The sequence below is a fragment of the Scylla paramamosain genome, chromosome 11 (assembly GCF_035594125.1).
Source record: "Scylla paramamosain isolate STU-SP2022 chromosome 11, ASM3559412v1, whole genome shotgun sequence".
Classification (NCBI taxonomy): Eukaryota; Metazoa; Arthropoda; class Malacostraca; order Decapoda; family Portunidae; genus Scylla; species Scylla paramamosain.
In genome coordinates, this window is record NC_087161.1 from 8,090,124 (window position 1) to 8,108,586 (window position 18,463).

Consider the following 18,463-nt stretch of genomic DNA (forward strand, 5'->3'; position numbering starts at 1 on the left):
TCTGACCCTCTTCCCTTTTGCAGAGATCTCCATTCTTGGAGACTTCAATGTTCACCACCAGCTTTGGCTTTCCTCTCCCTTCACTGACCATCCTGGTGAACTAGCCTACAACTTTGCTATCCTCCATGACCTAGAGCAATTGGTGCAACACCCTACTCGTATTCCTGACCGTCTTGGAGATACGCCCAACATTCTTGACCTTTTCCTGACCTCTAATCCTTCTGCTTATGCTGTCACCCTTTCTTCTCCATTGGGCTCCTCCGATCACAATCTCATATCTTTATCTTGTCCTATCACTCCAATCCCTCCTCAGGATCCCCCTAAGCGAAGGTGCCTCTGGCGTTTTGCCTCTGCTAGTTGAGGGGACCTGAGGAGGTATTTTGCTGATTTTCCTTGGAATGACTACTGCTTCCGTGTCAGAGACCCATCTTTGTGTGCTGAGCGCATAACAGAGGTGATAGTGTCTGGCATGGAGGCGTACATTCCTCACTCTTTTTCTTGTCCTAAACCTTCTAAACCTTGGTTTAACACAGCTTGTTCTTGTTCTATACATGATAGAGAGGTGGTCCACAAAAGATACTTAAGCCTTCCATCACCAGAATCTCATGCACTTTATATTTCTGCCCGGAACCATGCCAAGTCTGTTCTCCAACTAGCCAAAACTCCTTCATTAACAGAAAATGTCAAAACCTTTCAAGATCTAACGCCCCTCGTGATTTCTGGCATCTAGCCAAAAATATCTCCAATAACTTTGCTTCTTCTTCTTTCCCTCCTCTATTTCAACCAGATGGCACCACTGCTATCACATCTATTTCTAAAGCTGAACTCTTCGCTCAAATCTTTGCTAAAAATTCTACCTTGTATGATTCTGGGCTTGTTCCTCCCTCTCCTCCACCCTCTGACTACTTCATGCCACCTATTAAAATTCGTCGCAATGATGTTTTCCATGCCCTCGCTGGCCTAAACCCTCGGAAGGCTTATGGACCTGATGGGGTCCCTCCTATTGTTCTCCGAAACTGTGCCTCCGTGCTTGCACCTTGCCTAGTCAAACTCTTTCAGCTCTGTCTGTCAACATCTACCTTTCCTTCTTGCTGGAAGTTTGCCTACATTCAACCTGTTCCTTAAAAGGATGACCGCTCTAATCCCTCAAACTACCGTCCTATTGCTTTAATTTCCTGCTTATCTAAAGTTTTTGAATCTATCCTCAACAGGAAGATTCTTAAACATCTATCACTTCACAACCTTCTATCTGATCGCCAGTATGGGTTCCGTCAAGGCCGCTCTACTGGTGATCTTCTGGCTTTCCTTACTGAGTTTTGGTCATCATCTTTTAGAGATTTTAGTGAAACTTTTGCTGTTGCCTTGGACATATCAAAAGCCTTTGATAGAGTCTGGCACAAAGCTTTGATTTCCAAACTACCCTCCTACGGTTTCTATCCTTCTCTCTGTAACTTCATCTCAAGTTTCCTTTCTGACCGTTCTATTGCTGCTGTGGTAGACGGTCACTGTTCTTCTCCTAAATCTATTAACAGTAGTGTTCCTCAGGGTTCTGTCCTGTCACCCACTCTCTTCTTATTATTCATTAATGATCTTCTAAACCAAACTTCTCGTCCTATCCACTCCTACGCTGATGATACCACCCTGCACTTTTCCACGTCTTTTCATAGACGTCCAACCCTTCAGGAGGTAAACATATCACGCAGGGAAGCCACAAAACGCCTGACTTCTGATCTTTCTAAAATTTCTGATTGGGGCAGAGCAAACTTGGTATTGTTCAATGCCTCAAAAACTCAATTCCTCCATCTATCAACTCAACACAACCTTCCAGACAACTATCCCCTCTTCTTCAATGACACTCAACTGTCCCCCTCTTCTACACTGAACATCCTCGGTCTGTCCTTTACTTATGGTCTGAACTGGAAACTTCACAACTCATCTCTAGCTAAAACAGCTTCTATGAAGTTAGGTGTTCTGAGATGTCTCCGCCAGTTTTTCTCACCCCCCCAGCTGCTAACTCTGTACAAGGGCCTTATCCGTCCATATATGGAGTATGCTTCACATGTCTTGAGGGTTCCACTCATACTGCTCTTCTAGACAGGGTGGAATCAAAAGCTTTTCGTCTCATCAATTCCTCTCCTCTAACTGACGATCTTCAGCCTCTCTCTCACCGCCGCAATGCTGCATATCTAGCTGTCTTCTACTGCTATTTTCATGCTAACTGCTCTTTTGATCTTGCTAACTGCATGCCTCCCCTCCTTCCGTGGCCTCGCTGCACAAGACTTTCTTCTTTCTCTCACCCCTATTCTGTCCACCTCTCTAACGCAAGAGTTATCCAGTATTCTCAATCATTCATCCCTTTCTCTGGTAAACTCTGGAACTCCCTACCTGCTTCTGTATTTCCACCTTCCTATGACTTGAATTCCTTCAAGAGGGAGGTTTCAAGACACTTATCCACCAATTTTTGACCACTGCTTTGACCCTTTTATGGGACTGGCATTTCAGTGGGCATTTTTTTTTATTAGATTTTTGTTGCCCTTGGCCAGTGTCCTTTCTACATAAAAAAAAAAAAAAAAAAAAAAAAACAGTAACAACAGCAGCAACAACAGCATTAGTAGTAGTAGTAGTAGTAGTAGTAGTAGTAGTAGTAGTAGTAGTAGTAGTAGTAGTAGTAGTAGTAGTAGTAGTAGTAGCAGCAGCAGCAGCAACAACAGCAGCAGGAGAAACAGCAGCAGTACTACCAGCAGCAACAGCAGTAGCAGCAGCAGCAGCAGTAGTAACAACAACAACAACAGCAACAATAATAGCAATAGGAGCAACAGCAACAAAAACAAGAATGGAAGCAGGAAGACCCAGCAACAGCGATGCGGCCAGCAGCGGGCATGAAGTCACCCCAACACACCTGACCGGCGATCTGTCCCTCCTCCTCGCATGACTCAGCCACAGGCATCTGCACACCCAGTGAGGCACAGGGGAGAGCAAAGGGTCCGATGCAACTCCTGCTTCTGCCCCGGCCACACAGCTGAGATGTGCTACAGCAGCGCTGCTGACGAACGCCAGGAACAAAGGAAGGGGAGAATGTTCATGAGGGTTCTGACGGAGGGTTTAGTGCGGCAACAACTTCCCCACCCCCAGCAGCCCTTTCAGGCCCCCCTCCAACTTTCCTGGCAGCCACAACTCGGTCACTACCCCAGCTGGAATCTCTCCTCGTGGCAGGGCAGACACTAATGCGTCTTGCCTCACCACCACACCTCACTCCCACGCCAAAGTGAGGAGGCAAGGGAACAGACGCCCCAGCTGTCACCTGACCATGGTCTCCGCCAACATGAGAGGACTCTGCACCAATGTAGGTGACTTTAGCCACAATTTCGTGCTGAGACATAGTGCTGACATTGTTGCAGTAACAAAAAAGTGGCTGAGTGACAAGGTGGGGCTGACGTTCGGCAAAATATCAGGCTACTCCCTGTGGGTGAGGATGGACTGAGAAAATAGAGCAGGTGGAGGTGTCGCTGCCTGTTTTAAGGACGGCCTCCAAACACAGGAACTTGAGGTAGCTGTGCCATACCTGATGGAGGCACTGTTCTTCAGGGTGGTACTTGCAGACAACAGTGGGCTTCTCCTCTGTGTCATGTACCGCCCCCCAAGACAAGGACAAGCCCTGCTAGACTTCCTGACGGAGGAACTTGACACCCTGCTCCAGCGTCACAAGTGTTTCCATGTGATGTTAGTGGGGGACCTCAACTTCCACATGAAGCAGGATGCCTTCAGTAATCTCCTGGCTGTTCAGGGCCTAACCAACCATGTCACCTTCCCTACACACAAGCGGGGAGGGCTGCTGGATCCTGTGGTGACAGACCTACCCGAAGCCAGCATCAGCTGTCAGCAGCTAGGACCAGTGGGCAGCTCAGACCACTTTGCCATGCTGTCTCAGGTTAAGCTGCAAACGGCGAGGGAAGACGCTATCCTGCATACCATCTGGCTTTAGAACAGGACGGACTGGCATGAAGCAGGACATGGAAAACACGGACTGGGAGGCCCTTCTAATGGGAGATGCTGAGACCAAGGCACGCACCCTCACCACCAGGCTCCTTGCCCTCCAACAGCAGCATGTGCCCAGCCAAGTATATCTCTCTAGGCCTGGTGATCCCGCCTGGTTTGGTTTTTGCTGCAGAGCATCTGCCAAGGCCAAGCATGCTACCTGGGTGAGGTACAAGCGACACCCGTCACACAGGAACAAGACGCTGCACTGGGAGGCGTGTAAGAGGATGACATCCATCTGCAGATGGGTGAGGAATCAGCTAAGGGAGGACAGAAGGCAAAAGCTCAGTGGCCCAGGTGTTGGCAACAAGACCTGGTGGAATCTGGTGAAGAAGCAGCAAGGAGCATGTCACCGTGAGACTCTTCCTCCACTCACCAGACCTGATGGATCCACCGCTACAAACAGTGCAGACAAGGCCACACTCCTCACTGAGCTTTTCGCCAACGAGATGAAGGTTGTTGACTCAGCACGACCTGTACCACAGCTGGCCCCGGAAACTGATTGCACTATCATCACTGTCTTGGTGATGGCAGAGCAGGTTGAGCGGCTACTCAGTGCGATGGACATGGGTAAAGCCACAGGCCCGGATGACGTCAGCCCATGGCTCCTCAAGCACTGCGCTGAAGAGCTGTCAGCTCCTCTCACCACCGTCTTCACATCTTGCCTGAGGGAGAAGTGGCCCTCAGTATGGAAGGAAGCGCATGTGGCCCCGGTCCAAAAGAAAAACTCAAGGTCTGAGCCCAGCAACTACAGACCCATCTCCCTGCTCTCAGTGGTGGGCAAGTTGCTGGAGCAAATAGTGGCTGCTGCCATCTGCCAACACCTGAGCGAGAACCACCTCCTCTCAGACCAGCAGTTTGGCTTCAGGCATGGCAGATCCACCGCAGACCTCCTCCTCATCCTCTCCAAGGACTGGCAAGATGCCCTGGAAGAAGGCCTGGACACCCTTGTGGTGGCCCTGGATATTACTGGGGCTTTCGACAAGGTTTGGCATGTGGGGCTCATTGAAAAGCTTTGTGCCAAGAGTGTCCAAGGTGACCTGCTAATGCTGCTCGAAGATTACCTCAGGGTAGGACCCTTCAGGTAGTAGTCAATGGGCAGTCATCAAGGCCTTCACCTGTCCAGGCCTCAGTTCCACAAGGCTCCGTCTTGGGCCCAGTCCTATGGAACATATACATCAATGACCTCCTCTGGCAGCTGTCATCTGTGGCAGCATATGCCGATGACTGCACACTCTCTCGCTCCTACTGCCGCCTCGACAGTCAGCGTGCCGTCACTGAGCTGAACAGGCAGCTCGGACTGGTGGAGCAGTGGGGAAAGATGTGGCAGGTTAACTTTAACTTCACTCCTGAGAAGACACAAGCGATGGTCATCTTGCAGTCCCCAGGTGCTTCACACACAGTCTCAGGACAGCTGGGTTTGGAGGCAAGAGCCTGCCACTTCAGGATTACATCAAGATCCTGGGCGTGTCTGTGGACCACCCACATGTAGAGACTGGATGCTGTGCAGCGGCGAGCCCTGCGCTTGGTGGCCACTGACGAGGACCAACAGCACCCAGCACCAGTAACGTTACTGGAGCACTGCCAGGACATGTCGGCACTAGTGGTGTGCCACAAAACTCAGGTGCAGAGGGTCCCTCACCTCGACCCCCTGAGGTTGCTGCTGCAGACAGTGCACAGGTGCACCAGAGCTGTGGCTAGTAGCGACAAGCTAGTGAAGGTGCCTTGATCTCGCTCTAGCCAACACCAGCACAACTACACAGCCAGGACTTTGCGGCTGTGGAACATATTCATGGTGGTCACGCCCCAAGTGCAGGACATGTCCACACACCAGGTGAAGCTGGCAGCCCACAGCTGGCGTCGCAACCACCTGTCCCCACTGGCGCTTTAAATTTTTATTGTATTATTGTATTAGTATTATTATCTTTATGTTAAGTATGTATAGTGTTATTCCTGTAAATAATACTATCATAGGCTTTTTAAATAATTCCATACTCAACGTGGAATTTTATGCCTTTCTGTAAATATTTGTTTAAAGAGAGAGAGAGAGAGAGAGAGAGAGAGAGAGAGAGAGAGAGAGAGAGAGAGAGAGAGAGAGAGAGAGAGAGAGAGAGAGAGAGAGAGAGAGACTGTATAAAATGGACCTCACAGCTTATAATGATCTCTGAACTCATACTTTAACACTACATACGTTCTCTGCACATATAGGTACCATGATGTTATTCTATGTACATTCTATGTCATCTAGATAAAATAAAATTTGACATCACATCACCTATACTCCTGGAAATGCTTTATTCCATCACCTCACACTCACCATCATGTCCTTCAGCACCACCACATGGCCCCTCTTTGGAATGCCATCCTTTGGCCAGTCCACCTTATCATTGTGAAGCACTTTAATCACCATACTGGTTGGGCTGGATGTGGAACCAGTGACTCCTTTGTCTGCCACTTTGATGATGTCATAGGTGGTTTTGTTCATGGTGAGCATTCCCATTTTCACATTTATCACAACACCTGCTACTGATATCTTGTAATCTGCAACTGCTTTGGAGAGTGGTTTGAGTATATACTTGGGGTCATAAGATGCAGCTTGGGCAGGGCTTACAGCTTGGACAGACATTATGGCTGGGACTGAGTCCTTATGTGAATTTGAAGGCTTAGTTACAAATGCATGATCTATATGTGATGGTGGAAGAAGGGAGGTTTCAGTGACGGAATAAAGGGAAGGGGCAACTTCTCTGGGTGTTATTCCTAAAAGTAGCCACATCTGACAACAGGGACTCTTTTTAGGACTCACAACAAAGCACAGTGGGTTCAAGTCTCTGCATGAACCCCTGGAAGGCACAATGAAGGGGCGATGCAGCACCACCCAAACCACTTTATTATTACCCCCTGCCCTGTCTGCAGACCAGGTGCCTTGAGTTCCTAGCTCTGCTGCCAGATTCTCCTCCAACTCCTTGCAGTATGGATCACACATAAAGCACTCCAGCTTCCTTCCATCTGTGCTGCCATCCTCTAGCACTGGCAACCACAAAGTGGAAAGGGGGAGAAACAGATCAACACTTCAAACTTCACATAAGACATTAGGGATTAATAATGTTGATGAGAATTTCCTTAATGTCAATATATATACTAGTCAATGGTTTCCAAAGACTTTCTAACAGGAAATACAAAACTTGATTACATTCATTCAGAACTACACAAAGCACAGTAGGTCCTTGTTGAATAAAATCTTGTTTGATGAGGTGATAATGGTAAATTTATATGCAAAATAAAAGTCTTGAATCTCTTAATGAATATGAATAAAGATCCATTTATACATAATGAGCTACACTGATATGCCTGGCACCCAACCCTGTGACCCACACAGAACTAATACACCCATAATGAATGCCTTCACCAAAGTACATGTGTGTCAATGGCCCAGCACATCCTCTGTGCAACAAATAACTCCATATTAGGTGACAGTATTATGCATGTACCAGTCAGTTGTCCCACCTAAAAGGGGACAGCTGCAAGGGCATATCTTCTAGATCAACTTAAAATATAGTATCTATAGTTGTAGTGCACAGGGCTGTTTACATATCTATACTGGAATGATTTTCCCTTTAGACTTGCCCAATTTTTTGTACTGGCAGCAGCACTTTGGATTTGATAACAAAATTACTACTTGCTCTTCCTCTCCCTCCATTAGCCTACCACTCTTCCTTTCATCTCTCTCTCTCTCTCTCTCTGCAGTAGAAATATCTTCTTTTCCCATTAACACTATCAGAAATATCAGAAACCAGGCATGCCCCCAAAAAAGCATAAAATTGAATCACATAAAACTGATAACACAGAAGATTAGACATTTTTAGTAATGTGACTGAGAAAATCTTAGTGCTTATACTACCTTATGCTTCCCCTGCCACTACCTTACCTGGTAAAAGGGTGAGTCGTACTACATAAGTGTTTTTTCGTTTTGTCTTGCCAGCAAAAAAGTTTAAGATAGCCTGTAATAAAAAGAGTAAGATATTAGTGAGGCTCACAATCTGCTACTTAACAACTACTGTCTTCACAGTGTTTGTCCCATTGAATAAGGCCAGTGTAGCACTCAGAGCGGATTAGCAATGGAAGAAAGGAAACTTTCAAAATGCCTGACATGACTCTTTGACCTTTGTGAGGTCTGGCTGGTGCCCCCTGTCACCATGTGTTTCTTGATTACTTCTGAGAGAATCGGACACTTTTCCAGACAGACAAAAACATTCAAGTATCCCTTTAGGTTATGAGAGCAACCACAGAAAACTCCTCCAGAAGTCAGTGAAAATTCAAAAGACCATGGAAGATTAAAGAGAAAGATCATGAACCTGCTGTTGCTTGTATGTGATAATCTCAGTGACATGATTTTGAGCCCTGCTGGAAGCTGGCCATTTTTCAAGCCATCACTGAGTGGTTGACGAGTACCCATGTGCCTCCTAACAACACTATCTCCAATGGCAATTGTACTGGGGATCTGTGAGGGACGGCATGAGTCTCTGCAAAGGTGTCATTAAAAAAATCCTGTCAGTGTCACCAAAGGCAGGAGGCAACCATCTAAGCCTCTAGAATGTAAATGGGGACAATCATCTAAGTACCCAAACAGAAGAAGGAAATGTAGTGAAAATGCCTACAAGTGTTATAGACCAAGAACATTAAACATAAATGAAGAATAGATATGTGAAGATCCCCATAATGGGGAAGGGACACAGATCTTACACTAATAACCAAGAGAGGCTTAAAAATCATGCATGTTCCTCTTCAAGATCTCTACACAAGAGGCTGGGAAAAAGGAAGATCCCAGATTTTCAAGACTAAGCAAAGTAACAGGAAATATAGAAATGGGGCATGTTTAGCACAAAACCTGCACACAACTAGGTACCTAAATTAAACTAAATCTAGGGCAACACATATGTCCACTTACCACAAAGTAGCAACCAGTCTCTTGCAGTCCTGTAGCAACAGTGTCATCAAGATGCTTGATGCAGTGGTTCGGGGGAAGTAGCTCCTTCACCTCTTTCAGACTTACACTCTTGAAGAAGTGAGTGCTGATCAGTGTCTCAGTGGTCCCCATGATTATCCTCACAATGAGTGGGTCACAGCAGCTCACATGACTGCAAGAGGCAAGTATGTATCAGAGAAATTCAAAACACATCAAAATGTAATGATGTAATATTTGGAAACAACATCCTTTGGATTTCAAGATGATTATTTTGTTCTAATAATTAAATTTCAATGTGTTCTGAATAATGTGAAAACTGCCTCTTGCCAAAATCACTAATATTCTTACTAATATCTGGATTGTGGCAGCTGGAATATGAAGGGTTACGGTCATTATTATTATTATTATTATTATTATTATTATTATTATTATTATTATCATTATTATTATTATTATTATTATTATTATCATTATTATTATCATAATTATTGTTGTTGTTGTTGGCAGCAGCAGCAGCAGCAGCAGCAGCAGCAGCAGCAGCAGTGGTAGTTGCTTGGCCTGCAACAGTTTGGTCCATGAACTGTTGTCTTACCTCAACTGTTACATAACAGACCACAACTGCCACAGTAACTCCCCTAACTACCATCTAAATATCTTCTAACAACAAAATACTTATAAATATTCTCAAACTAAATTAAGGCTGTCTCAACTAACTTTCTAACTAGGGCATCATCCCTTGCAACCCCCTGACCATTCAAAAATTTGATAATATGTACAGAGCTTTAAAAAATATACTGAGTTAATTCACCTACCAAAATGTTCACAATTATGAAATGTACACAGTGAAATTGATTAGAATTTAGTATCTGAAGGATGCAGTTTATCAAAATAATACTGATCACTTATCACCTTGAAATCAATGGGATGCAGCTTAATAATAAATAAATAAATAAGTAAACAAATATAGATAAATAAATGATTAAATATATAAATATGTGTGAGGACATTGTGATGAGTTGTGGAAATTAGTATAGGAAACACAGGCTAGGAATTCCTCTGAAGAAGCCCCATGAGCAAAACTAGTCTAGAATAAAGTATTTGATTCCTGGCCCATGTTTCCTTCACCACTTTCCATAAGTAAATAAATATAAAAAAAAATATTACAATGGCATAAAAGTTAATAATAATAATAATAATAATAATAATAATAATAATAATAATAATAATAATAATAATAATAATAATAATAATAATAATAATAATAATCACAATACAGTAAAATCCCTCTCATCCGGCATTCGAGTATCTGGCAGCTTCAAGTATCCGGCACATTTTTCTCCGAGCCTTAAAATAAAAAAAAAAATCAATAAAAAATCAATAAAAAATCAATCGATTAAAATTCCCGCGCGAGGCATACTTTGTCCCCTCGCCACCAGAGCGCACTGCTTCGCGCCACCCGCGGCCCACTGCACTGTGTCTACTCAGTGACTCAGTCCCGCGTGTGCACTGTTTATCGCCTGACACCTTCATGCCTAAAGTTGTAGAAAAGAAGAAGCGTGTTGTGCTTACACTTAAGCAGAACGTAGACATTTGTTGACGATTAGAGAGAGGTGAAAGCAGACAGCAACTAATGGCGGAATATGGTGTGGGCTCATCAACTATTTATGACATTAAATCCCAAACGAAAAAGTTGCGGGATTACATGAAAGCCACCGACACCCCAAAGGCAGCGGAAAATCGTCACACACTGCAGTATCATCGTGGTGAAATGATGGACAGTGTTATATGAGTGGTTCAGCTTGAAAAGATCTGAAGGAGTCACAATTACAGGCCCAATGCTACAGCTGAGTGTTGGTGAGTGTGAGTTGGCAGCGCGGATGGCGACGCGCGGCACGGCAATCAGTTGATCTTTATTATGGTAAGATGCGTGAGTGTAGGATGGTGATTGTGGACATAATTTCACTTCTATTCAAGTATCCGGCAATATTCAAGTATCTGGCATGTCGGCGGTCCCGTTGATGCCGGATAAGAGGGATTTTACTGTAAAATAATAAAATAATAATAACAATAATAATAATAATAATAATAATAATAATAATAATAATAATAATAAAATAACAATAATAATAATAATAATAATAATAATAAAAATAATAATAATAATAATAATAATAATAATAATAATAACAACAACTGATAATTGTGAAATTTTTTTTTAAATGTCACTATACATTGATAACAAAAGTAAGTCAAGTAAACCCAAATTACAGCCCATGCACCTGTCTGATGCCATAATGATGGTAGAACTGACATGGTAGCTCCCCTGCTGCCTTTTATACTCTTATGGAAGACTACACACAGACTAATTGCAAACTACACAGGCCATTTGAATTAGTGACATTATGTGCAGTACAAATGTGTTATGGATAAAGCCTGATCTGATTACATATTAATATGTCAATTAATTTGCATCCAGTGCAACAAAAATATCAATCAATAATACAATGGTGAATAAAATACCTGTCATGGGACTAGTTACTGTGGTGATGTAATGCAGTCACAGTACCCACATACCAACGTACTAACACACACATTACACTGCATCCCTCTAAGTGACCCTCATGCAGCACTACACCAATCATGTCATTGTAACGTAACCATGTGTGTCCCTAAAACAAAACCACCATACACGTGTTGTACAGTGAATATTCATCACCATATATGCATTATTCAGCTGATCCATGAGGAGCTGCTGTTAGTAAGATTAACTGCTATGAGTAAGGTAAACACTGGTGCAGCTGCCAAACCTCTAACTAGCACTACTTCCAACAGACAGGCATATCTGGAGACTTGAGCTACCCTACTATTTCGCAAGCAATTTCCTTTACTTGCTTGATTGGGTAGATAGGTGAGTTAACAGGTGAGTATAGAGCTACTACCATCACTCTGCCACTATACCCACATACCCTACAACACCTGTATCACACCTTGCCCAACTCACTTGGTTAACTCACCTGGTAGAGCCTTACCACTCTGAGTCCAGCCAAGACTGGGTGAGGAAGGGACATGCCCAAAAGCTCCAGACAGATACTCTAACAGGCAGCACTACTATACATGAAAATGACTGACTGGTTGAGTGTATCTTTCAGTAATATAAGTTAAATAAAAAAAAAAAAAAAAAAAAACATCAAAGAAAGGGAAAAAAAAAAAAAAAAAAAAAAAACAGGTCACGAACTAGTACTAAGTGTGTGCACTGAATGGACAGAGATGTAATAATGTAGAGAATAGATCATCATCCCATGTATTCTAGGTTAATATAGGAAGACTGGGTGCTTCAACAACTTCATGTGGTAATGAATTCCATCTCTGGATGTTTCAATGACAGAAAAACTGTCTATGAGCTCCTAACAGAGAATGTTGTATAGGAATTTTAAATCTATGGCCCCTTGTGCCAACTGCTGGACTTTTGGTGAAAATGTCAGTAGTTGAGATGATACTGAGGCCATGGAAAATATGGTAACAGTATATAAGGTCTTGTCTTAATAACCTACCCTTGACAGAAAGCAGTCCTAACCTGGCAAGCCTCTCCTGATAAGAAAGGTCTACCAGTCCATTTATCTGTTTTGTCCACCTGCGTTGGACAGATTCCAGGAGCTTGTTCTGGTCAAGAAACCCAAGATTCCTGACTGCAGATGCAAAGTCCAAGATAGGTCTGACATCAGATATAGAAAGAGAGATGACATGAAGTTTACTGAGCAGCAGACCATAGATTTCATAAAGTTTGTGGTAACACCTCCAATCTTAGCAACTGTACATCTTACATGTTGGTTAAATTTCAATTCACTGTCAACCTTTACTCCAAGGTCTTTATGTGATGAACAAAAATTTACTGGGCTACCATTAAGAGTGTAAATATACGTATGGAGATAGCATAGATATGACACTGTCTAGCAAATTAGAGATGAACAGATTTACCAGTGGAAAATCTCAGGCCCCAGGAAGCAGCTACTGATGACAGCAAGTCACTGCTATTCTGCATGATGGACAGAGATTGAGAGCAAGTTGCTGAAAGAGCAGATGAATGAAAATATAACTTGATGTCATCTGCAAACATCTGGTAATTACACTGGATCTGAGAACAAGTATGATTGATAAAAATGAGGAACAGCAATGGACTCAGAACTTTGCCTTGAGGAACACCTCTTAAAACTGGCTTTGAAGAACTAGCATGACCATTAATTGAAACTTTCATTGTATGACCCAAAAGAAAACTAGTGATTCACTGTAGTAGGTTGCCCGAGACTCCAATAGTTATCAACTTCTCAATAAGGGTTTGATGATGAACATGGTTAAAGGCCTTAATAAAGTCAAATAGGATCAAATCAACCACATACCCTTGATTGTAGCAGTAGGTTATAAAGTTATATGTTAGTAGTAACTGGTCAGTAACAGAACGGTTTGGCCTGAAGCCAAATTGCGACTCATCAAAGAGCTAGTGGTCATTAATGAAGCCAAACAGAGATATGCAAATAATGTATTCCATCATTTTACAAGGGTCAGGATTTAGACTGATGGGCCTGTAGTTCAATGGATAACTGCATGACCCTTTCTTATAGATTGGAGATACATGGACAGCTTCCAAGACTGGGGTAAGGAACCAGATGTCATTGACTTATTAAAGATTATTGACAAAGGACAGGGAAACTCCGTGGCACACTCTTTTAATAGATGAGGATGAAGATTGTTGGGTCCCATGGCACTGTCAGCATCAAAAGATTTTAAATGAAACTACATGACTGGGATGAAAGTGGATAAATGAAGCTTACCATGACACACCTGGTGGGGGAAAAGGGTTCAAAGATGGCTCAACAACAAATATAGAAGCAAATGCTTCAACAAATACATCAGCCATAGTATTAGGGTCATTAGTTAGATCACCATCAACCATCAGAGGACCAACTCTTGGTCTATCCGTTTTTCTGTTTCTGATGTAGGAATGAAACAATTTTGGTTTAATAGGGTCAAATTGAATAATATTTTCCTCACACCTAATTTGAGCATTTAAGACAGTAGATCTTAAAGTGGCATTTATTTAACTGAATTTAAAAAACTTTTGGTGAGGTGATATTGCCTACCATATGTCTGTCTAAACAATCTATACTCATTCCACCTCAAAGTACGGTTTGTATAGGTTACAGGGAACACACTTAGACCATGAAGGGAACTTCCTGCTAACATAACTATCCTGGCTTGCATGACCACTTATAACAGCCTTCTTCTCGGGTAACATTTCCTCCTCTAAGCCAGCACACTTAATCTGGATATCACATCCATGTTGCACAGAAGCACAAAACTCACATATCATGTAGAAGGTTTGGTGACCTTGCGGTAAACATAAAAAAATTGGGGGGCACGTGTCTAGCATGGCTGTAATAGTACTTGAGTGTGGAGAAATTCGACATCTAAGTCCAGCAAGCTCTGGACCAGTCAAGAGTAAATACCAAAATGATTTTCTTTTGTTTATAACTAGGATTTGTGGGTAGCGGCATATATGACAGGAAAAAGTCACTATGTAGGATATTTAGCAACCGCAATGGTTAAGATGTGATATACAGACATAAAGAAGAGGTTCCATGTGTTTATTAAGGAATCCGCCAAGCTGTACCCACCTCCATCACCCTGAGAATCTCCACACCACACTGGTAAGGCATAATGGTATAATTTTTGAGGTCTTTCATTAAGTTAGGTTAACGTCCTAGTAGGGTTGGTCCAGGGGTGGGGGCGCAGCTTTCCTGGCTAAGATAGGTTAGGTTAGGGAAATTCAAAATATTAAGGGAGATTTCCTTAGATTTCTGAATGCCCTTTTTTCACTTATTTTCATCACTCCCAAAAAATCCCCAGTCAACCTGGATATCATGTCTGTGTTACATACAAGCATGAAACTCAAATGTCACATAGAAGTGTTGGTGACCTTAATGCAAACGTAAAAAAATTGAGGGGCATGTCTAGTATGGCTGTAATAGCACTTGAGTGTGGAGAAATTCAACATTTTCTAAATCCAGCGAGCTCTGCACCAGTCAAGAGTAAACAATGAAATGATTTTCTATTGTTTATAACTGGGATTTGTGGGTAGCGGCATATTAGGATTTCATGGTATCTATACACCTGATCCCTCCAATCATGTGCTGCCACTTGCAAGGCCATTTGTGTGGCCACGAATTATGACTTTCCATGGCAGGTCCAGTTACACTTTTCATTTGTTTTAGGGACACATCAGGCATTCTGATAGAGGCTCACTGTCATTTGTTAATATGGCTAACAACGAAGTAGGATGTGATGAATCTTCTTGTGTGGTGTGAAGGATGTTATTTTGTCCTATGGGGATTTTGTAGGAATGTACTTTAAGGACTGTGAAGGGTTACTGAAACTTTTAATGAAACCCGGCTTACTGCCCGAGAAGAAACTGTGAAAAGTTTGGGAAGGAGTGCTGAGTAGGCACACGTAGAAAGAAATGTTGGTGTGACAAGACATATACAGTACCTAAAGGAGAAAAAAAAAAAAAAAAAAAAAAAAAAAAAGTGCAATTTTCTCCAGTCAGTATATAAAGGCACATGGTTAGACAAGAGCCATGTTGATTATGAAACAAATATGCACTTTGTGAATTTGTTTGTGCTGGACTACTTTTCTTACAAAGTGGCAAAAGATGATGTTGGACTACATGACAAAACTACATGTGACTGGGCAAGTTTTGTTCATGAGGTTTTAGTTGCTTGGTCTATTTGACAAGAGGAAAAAATTAGTGGTGCTGGAGAAATTGTGGAAATAGATGAATCAAAATTTTGTGAAAAGAAAATATAATGTTGAAAGAGTAATAGAAGGACAGTGGGTGTTTGGTGGTATATGTAGAATACTCATTCATGTTTTCTGGTGCCCAAAGAAAAGAGGAAGAGAGACACTCTTCTTACTATAAAAGACTGCATTTTACCAGGAACAACTATTGTTAGTGACTGCTGGAAAGCATATAGTTGTTTAGAGTGTGAAGGGTTCAAACACCTGATTGTGAATCACTCCTACTACATCACTGATCCTGACACTGCAGCACATACAAATACAATTGAATGCCAGTGGAGGTAGGTGAAGAGAAAAGTGCCAGTGTTTGGCAGGAGGAAAACTCACTATGTGGGTTATTTAGCAACAGCTATGTTTAAGATGTGGCATGGAGAAATGAAGAAGAGGTTCCATGTCTTTATCAACAAAGCTGCTAAACTGTACCCACCTCCATTGGCCTGAGAATATCAACACCACACCAGTAAGGCATAACTGTATAATTTTTGAGGTACCTTGTTAAGTTAGGTTATGCTAGGTTAGGCTAACGTTCTAGTGGGGAGCAGTCCAGGAGGGGGAGGGGGCTGCAGGGCCCCCCAACGGCTAGGTCAGGTTAGCTTATGCTAGGTTATGCTAGGTTAAGTTAGATTAAATTATGCTAAGTTAGGTTGGATTATGCTAGGTTAGGTTAACGTCCTGGTGGGGGCGGTCCAAGGGGGGCGCAGCCCCACCTGCTAGGTTTGATTAACGTCCTAGTGAGGGGGGATCTAGGGGCTAGGATAGGTTAAGGAAATTCGAAATATTGAGGTAAATTTCCTTAGATTTTTTGAACACCCTTATTTCATTTATTTTTTTATTCTCCCCCCAAAAAACTCCAGATTCCCCACAAGCCCCAAGCTTGCTTGAGGGGTTGGAGGCGGACTTCTTATCAAAAATACCGTCAGCACTGCCATGACCACTTATGACAGTCCATGACCATCTATAACAGCCGTGCACCTCACCTGAAGCACACCCGTGGGGAAAGATTCAAGGCAGCGCCGCGTGCCTAAGACTCACTTCAGCCACCACAATTGCACGGAATCATAACTACCGAGGACTACGAGCTTATTGTACTTATATCTTCCTACTTTGCCTTGAATCGGTATTGCCGCGTTATTTACTTAAATGTAAAAAAAAAAAAAAAAAAAAATCTTTTAAACTCCATTATTTATGTTAGCGTGTGAACAGGGATAGTCACATAGTGGGAGTAGTTATTATCTGGTCGGAGTCCCTAGGACTAAGTGGTAATCCCATGCCGCTTGAGCAGTGCCGATCGTTAAGTTTTGTGAATCTGGGCCTAGCACGCCAGACCCAATACTGGATTACCGCGGGTTGAGAGGAAATTATGTTATCAGACCCTCTGAATCCTCTATAAATCATGACTGTTTCACTCACGAGCTTCCCTGCCAGTGTGGTGGTACCACGTCTGTACTGGCAGAACAGTGGCCAAGGGAGTACAAAGGTCCTCCAAAATTACTCGACAAAGGAATATAATGTCTGACGATCGTTAAGGGTCCCACGTCTAAACTGCAGTCCCCGGATCACCTAATGCCTCATGGCTAAAAATGTGTTCACCTTCATATTGTTGTGCACGCCCCTTCCAGCCTTCAGGCACCTTTAGGTACACACTTACCACCGCAGCAACCAGGGCGGTCAGCATGCACGACAGGGATCCACAACTGCTGTCGCTGTCGGATTCGTTTGGCTAATGGGGGCGAGGCACGCGCTCACGGCACCTGTCTGGACCCAACAGACTACTGAGAGAGGGAAGGGCAACGAAACACTTCCTCACTGGCACTCCTGTCTTTATTGCCCGTACAGAGCAATACCACAGGACACGAGACACACCAACACGCTACAGTACAAGTAAAAAGCTCGTACCATGGACCTCATTCAGCAAAACGCCTCTATCGTTGGGTAGCGCGTCCCACCTTACAGTACAGAGGTACAGAACAGCACACTAGTGTCACAACTTGCCAACAACGTTGCACAGCTGTCTTCTCCGGTGGTCCACGCCGTAACAGACCACGCAGGCGTCACACACGCACACACACACATCTCAGTGTCTGTGACGGGTCGTATTCTTCATATAGTTATGACATATGTCATAGCTATGGCAGATACGTATCATAACTTAGAACATCTATCATAAGTCGTATATCATAAGTTATGACATGAGCGAAACCATCTATCATAACCGTCTGCTATATATATATAGCGCTCGTTTGATTTCAAATACTAAAAGACCAAGCAAAAACTGGCGTTTACAACTAATTTATAGCTTCTATAAATATTTATTTCGTTTTTATCTATTGAGACAAGAGACACAGTGGGTGAGAAAGAAATTCAGTCTTTGAAATACGTTAAATGTGATCCAGTAGGAACGGCTCAATTCAAACAAAGTGTTCAAATGGTTTGGTGACAAGGAAGGCTCTTTCGATGATCCCCAAGGCCATCATTACTGCACAACTACATTTTCTCAGCAGCTTTTCCCAGCAGCAAGTTATCTAATTGTTATGGTTACCTTAATTTCGGGGGTAAGTCGATTTCTCCTTTCTGTGTCACTCTGTTAGGGTTCCCTCACCGGATAGATAACAAAGA

At 43.0% G+C, this 18,463-nt stretch overlaps 1 protein-coding gene across 8 annotated transcripts in view; it reads right to left on the bottom strand.

The window, feature by feature from the left end:
• LOC135104914 (uncharacterized) overlaps nucleotides 1-17,985 on the bottom strand; it is a 58,660-nt gene extending 40,675 nt beyond the window's left edge. For 5 of the 8 annotated variants that reach the window (XR_010270593.1, XM_064012671.1, XM_064012670.1 and 2 more), the window contains exons 1-4: nucleotides 16,825-16,976; nucleotides 8,981-9,170; nucleotides 7,961-8,033; nucleotides 6,353-7,062 (exon numbers count right to left, since the gene is read on the bottom strand). Coding sequence is in view for 7 of the 8 variants with exons in the window: in XM_064012671.1 (XP_063868741.1) it covers nucleotides 6,353-7,062; nucleotides 7,961-8,033; nucleotides 8,981-9,130 (933 nt within the window). In the remaining variant the exon portion in view is untranslated. Of the gene's footprint in view, nucleotides 1-6,352; nucleotides 7,063-7,960; nucleotides 8,034-8,980; nucleotides 9,171-16,824; nucleotides 16,977-17,495; nucleotides 17,701-17,743 lie in introns of those variants that run through there. The other 3 variants (XM_064012669.1, XM_064012667.1, XM_064012666.1) reach the window with 3 other exon arrangements.
• Nucleotides 17,986-18,463: the final 478 nt, after the last annotated feature.